A 6000-nucleotide genomic window follows, 5' to 3' on the forward strand; every position below is an offset into this window, starting at 1 on the left:
TTTTCCTTATTCTTAAAATGTACACACTTTTTTTTTTATCAATGCTCTTTAAAAATATATTTAGTTTCAAATGTTTTGTTGAATTTAGAAATAATTAATTTGATTAAACATTTTTGTAAAAGAATAGAAAAAGAATAAAAGACACTTAAATAATATTATGCATAGAGGTAGGCCTAACTAAAATAATTAATCCAATAAAAATACTTACAATATTAACAAATTTTAAAATTAGAGTTATAATTAGAATATATGAGTTTTCGTTCTTACTCATTCTCTTCTCAATATCCGACATATATGAAATTTATATTTTATCTTCATTTTGTCGAATAACAAATATATATTATTGATATTTGTCCTTATATTTATATTTGTACTCTTCTAAATATTTATTAAATAATTCATATTTATAATGTATACTCTTTATTATTTATTAAAAAAATTAAAAAATAAAATTAAAATAAAGAGAGCAGGATAGTATTAAAATTTCAAAGTCAAAATGACACATATTTTATTCTCTTGGATGACAAATAGTAATAGCAAAATTATAATTACATATATTTTAAAATAAGTATCAAATATATTTAAAATGTTATAATAATTTAAAATAAAAATAATATTAAAAAAGAATATATATACATACTCATTTCATTTTCAAACTCAATTAATTTTAAAAATTGTGTATTATTTATGATGAATTTGGATATTTCTCATTATAAAAAAATTCACACAATACCAACATATAAGTTTGTAACATTTGAATTTAAAGAAATTAAGAGATTTTATATTATATTAAAAGTTATTTGTTATAAAGTTAATTTACTTTTATTTTCTTCATTTCCGATATCCTAAGTTTAATACATGAAGAAAGAAGTCACTGGAGAATTTCCAAATAATATGCTAAATTTTAATCGGAAAGAAATCATGACAAATTTGAGGGAGTGAATCCTAAACTTATATTTTGTTTGGATTTAAAGATAGATTTGAGGGAGTGAATAAGGTGAAAGTGAATAGAAAGTGATGTTGTTTGGATTGAGAGAATTATGATAAGAAATGAAGAAAAAGTTTAGGAAAGTTAGTGGATGATGTGATATGTGTGATTCATAAAATATTATTTTTTGATAAATAAAAGTGTAAGATTACAAATGTATCCTTATAGTTAAAATTAAATTAAATTAAAATATGATTAAATTGTTTTATGTATAAACAAAATAAAATTTATGTAAAAATATTTTACAATTTTTTTACATATATATTTTGTACAAATAAAATTCCTAAATTATTAAATTTTTTAATAAATATATATCTTAAATTATTTAATATAAATACACAAAAAAATTAAATTAACAAAATTCTAAATAAATACAAATTAAAATTATTTGATATCAGTATTTAAATAAAATATAAAATAAATAAATTCTTAAAGTATTTAAAATCCTATATAAATTTTAAATATAAATGATTCATTATCAATATTTAAATAAAATATAAAATAAATAAAGAATGCACATGGTTGGAAGAAAAAAATTTAAACTTTTCAGAGTAAAAAATGTAAAAACATTTGGTGTATGTGGATTTCTTCCACATTCTCTTCAAAGACACAAATATATTTTTTACTTTTTTACTAAACAATCATCAAATACAATCACACATATAGCGGAAACAAACAGACACTTAGAAAAGTATTTTGAAATTTGAGTGATATATAACAATTATTCTTGTAATATAATATTTCAAAATTTAAATAAAGTATTAGAATAAATTAATATTTTAATAAAAAATTGAAATATTAGATATTAGAAAAATTATACATAATTGATAACTAACTTAAATAGAATGTGGAATGATGATGAACATATCAATTTTCTATAGTTAGGTGAGATGAGAATGGAAACATAATGTCACTAGTAACATCAACCTCGTCAAACTAAAACATGTTGTTTCGATATGTTTAATATAATGCCGCATGCATATCTTTTTATATAAAAACTAAACTCAAACTCAAGTTAATATGGTGAAAATATATGGGTGGAAGTACTAGTGAAAATATTCATCCCAGTTTCATATTCATTCGGCCAAATAACAAAATAAAACGTTATTAAATTAAATATGTAAACCTTAAATGGGTGATTTGTAAAAGATACACAATACAATATTAAAGTCTCTAACGGCTAGTCTTGCGATCAAAATATCCAACGGCTCTCATCCCTTGACCGTTTGAATTCGTCTACAAATATAGCCGTTACCCACATATTCTCTTCTCCCAATCTCTTAAAAATCTCTGCAATCGTTTCCTTCTATTCACTTCGCGTAATCTTTCGACTAAACTCAGAGCTTTCATTTCCATGCCTTCTAACAAACCATCATCAATGCCTTCAAACCCTAATCCAAGAAGTTCCGAAATCAGTAACCCTACGAGAAGGAGTTTCACTGGAAACCCCTTCACCAAACCCTCAATTGTCCCAACTCATGGAGCCAAAACTCCCGCCAACAGCCCTTTAGGTATTTCTCTATCTTTCTTTGTATTTACATTTGTATTTGGCATGAGAAAGTGTTAACAAATTAAAGATTAGGTGTTTGATGGGTTTAGTGTTTGGTATTCTGCAGATTTTTCGAGAAGAGGCTCTGTTGGGGTTCGCGAAAGCGGAGGGTCGTTGAGGGACTCCTTGGATGACAAAGAAAATGGAAAAGATCAAATTTTGAAACCGGTGAAGGTTCGATCGCCAGCTGTTTGCTCAAAGGGCTCAAAGAATTTCATGTCTCCAACCATTTCTGCTTCCTGCAAGATCAACGAGTCTCCCAGAAAGAGAGTCCTAACTGAGCGGAACGAGATGGTTCCAAGTCCCGTGGACCCGAAAAGCCACGTTCGTAAGGTAACTTTTGCTGATCCCTTGGAGGAAGGCTCCAGGTCTTCCTTGACTAGTGACGATTTGAGTGGTGACAGTGAAACTTTGATGTCAAAGAATGATACAGAGTCATCTTTTGAAACTATCAATAGCTTGAATGTGAATAATCTTTTGGTTCCAGAAGATGACATTCACACTGAACCATCGTTTGAAAATGAGCCTGATTGTGTTAATCTTGATCCTACTTTTAAGCTTAGCCCCACTCCCACTCCTCCTGTTGCATTGAAAGCTACCGTAGTAGCCCCTCTTGGCGCAGATCCCTTGATACCTCCCTATGACCCTAAAACCAACTACCTCTCCCCTAGACCGCAGTTTCTTCACTACAAACCAAAATCACGAATGGAACTCCTCAGGAAAAGGGAATTAGAGGACAGCTTCATTTCTGGAAGCTTTTCGGATTCAGAAATCACGGAGGATACCCAATCTGAAGGCTCGCAGAAGGAATCCGATGTTTCTTCGGATGAAATTATTAAGGAAGAAGAGGGCGGCCACATTTCTGAACCGAGTCATGCTAAGAAGACTCCCATGCCAGAAGAATCTGCTGAAGCAAAAGAGGTTCCAAAACCACGTTTCACAGTGAGAGCGAAGGCTGTTGCTCTGATCTTGCTTCTTGCAGTTGCTTTTGCATCGATCTCAGTCACAGATTCTCCAGTGATTGATCGAACTGCGTTTGAAGACCTCTACAAGGTTTATGAATATTCTGTTTTTACAGTGTTTGCAAGAGCTAACTTTGATAGGCTCACCCAGTTTGCAGAAACAAATTTTGATGAGATAGCTCAAAATTTGCAAATTTGGTTTACCAAGTTGCTGTCATCAATATCCGATTATGTTTCGGATATTAGAGGTGCACACAATTTGGCCAAGTTGCAATATTATAACTTGACGGTTCAGCAGGATTATTTCATAGTGAATCAGTACCCTATAATTGGTGGTAGTGAAAATGAAATAGGTGAGACTCACGCACCAATATGGGACGCTGAAGAAAATGTTGCTGCCTCAGATATTGACAGTGATGATATTGAGGAGGATATTTCCGGGGAGAATTATGAAGTGCATGTAGAACAAGTTCAGCAAGATATTACAACAGTTGCTGAAGTTGAAAATGTTTTGCATGCTCCAGAATCTGGGGAAGTTTTCGATATTGAGGAGGATATTTCCGAGGAGCATTATGAAGTTCATGAAGAACAAGTTCAGCAAGATTTTGCAACAGTAGCTGAAGTAGAAAATGTTTTGCATGCTCCAGAATCTGGGGAAGTTCTCGATATGACAGCATCAGAGCAGCTGGTTGAATTAGATATTGCAACAATTACTGGAGTTGAAAATGTTCTGGATGTTGCAGAATCCGAGGTAGTACTCAATATGGTAGAATCAGAGCAACTGTTGTCTGAAGCAGGAAACTTAGAAGCAAACTTGGCACAAGAAGCTGAGACTAACTTAAATGTTGAAAATCAGCCAAGTTTGAATTCGGAGGTTTCTGAAATTGGTATTGAAGCGTATCCAAATCAGGCACAAGAATCTGATGTTGCTACCGTGAATGATGTAGCAGAGGAAAAATCAGCAAGCATAGATGCTGCCATCAAAGGGAATGAAGGGCAATTAGAAGCAATTGCCGTTCATTCACATGTGGTGCTATATTTGCTGCTCTGTGCTGGTACTGTATTGATTGCAGGTGCAGGTATCAACTGGTCTAGGAAGGGTAAAAGCAAAAACAAAAGCTCCTTGATGCCACCTCCATCTAAGAACGAGCACATTTCGCCAGAGAAGTCATGTGAGCCCTTGGACGTGCTTGAAGATTCGTCGTGTCCTTCAGAAACGAGTAGCTTTCAGCAAAGCTCGTTCTACAGCGAAAAAGTAGGGAATGAAGGTCATAAAGTAGGCCCTGAGAAGAAGCGGAAGAGTAACTACAGGAGAGAATCATTGGCCTCTTCTTCCATGGGTTCCCCATCATATGGAAGCTTAACTGTGTACGAGAAAATTTCAGTGAAGCAGGTAAGTTATACATGTATATTTTTAGTCTTGTAAAACATTTATTATTTTTTACTTAAGATTGCATTAATAATGAACTATTTCTCTTGTTCTTGGTTATATTGTTTTTTCAGGGAGATGATACGATGATTACTCCTGTTAGGCGTTCAAGTAGAATCAGAAACCAAGTCACTTCTCCTTCGTAGCCGGATTTTGGGTTAGTGTGTGTTTGGCTTTTAGTTTGCAACAAGGTTGAACTGAATGGAAAACCAACACAAACCCTTAGTGTTAACGTAGGATTAGTAACCTTTGCCAACTTGCCCATTGTAATCTGACCTGCATAAGCTGTGTTACTGAAAGCAGAAGTGTCCTATCTTCTGAATCTTGACTCTAGCAGAAGAAATTTATCTTGACTCTGATTGTTTATTAATTTGTATTTATCTATGACCAACTGCATTTTCCTTCTTATTTTGCTTTGGCTTTTGACATGAGTTGTCCACATCCACTAATGTGGTCTCTATAAATAGCATGCGTTGGAAGTGAGAATGGTGATGATGGAAGTTGTCATTGTCGTATATTTGAAGAGCTAATGCCGAATATTGTTTACCCCATCGGCACTTCATTATATAAATAAACTCTTCGAATAATCCAATTTCGTTATGTATGCAAAAATAATTTTACGGGTCCGAATAAGTTTTTTATATAATACTTCTAAAATTTGTTTGTATAGAAATCGGTATTATTCAATGATATCTCAATTTCAATACGGAACAATATTTTAGACGAATAAAAAGTTTATTTAACCCTAATTTGTGATACCAAAGGAATTGAGGGTATAATTATGAAAGGAAGGAGAATAATTGTAAACTAAAAATAAAATGAGGATTTGTATTGTTTTCTCTCTTATTCTTGGAGAGGGGAAGTTTAAATTGTCCCCATTACTTAATATTTTTCTCTTGATTCCAAAAATTTCTCTTAAGCTAATCCCACTGTATTGGACTGAACTCTTTTAATTTGTGGTCCAAACAGAACAAAGATCTGAACCCAATGGTCAAAAAGCTACACTTTTCAATCTATTTGATTCATACTATAATTTTTATTTTTATTCTTAATTATATTCTTAGTTCTTCAA

At 32.1% G+C, this 6000-nt stretch overlaps 1 protein-coding gene across 1 annotated transcript; it reads left to right on the top strand.

Moving 5' to 3' along the window:
• The first annotated feature begins 2218 nt into the window (after nt 1–2218).
• LOC137806701 (uncharacterized) lies at nt 2219–5336 on the top strand. Its single transcript, XM_068606939.2, has 3 exons — nt 2219–2499; nt 2605–4892; nt 5003–5336. Exons 1-3 carry the CDS (start codon nt 2343–2345, stop codon nt 5072–5074), a joined length of 2517 nt encoding a protein of 838 aa, XP_068463040.2. The 5' UTR covers nt 2219–2342; the 3' UTR covers nt 5075–5336.
• Nucleotides 5337–6000: the final 664 nt, after the last annotated feature.

The sequence above is a fragment of the Phaseolus vulgaris genome, chromosome 3, assembly GCF_051622355.1.
Source record: "Phaseolus vulgaris cultivar YP4 chromosome 3, ASM5162235v1, whole genome shotgun sequence".
NCBI classification, from domain to species: domain Eukaryota; kingdom Viridiplantae; phylum Streptophyta; class Magnoliopsida; order Fabales; family Fabaceae; genus Phaseolus; species Phaseolus vulgaris.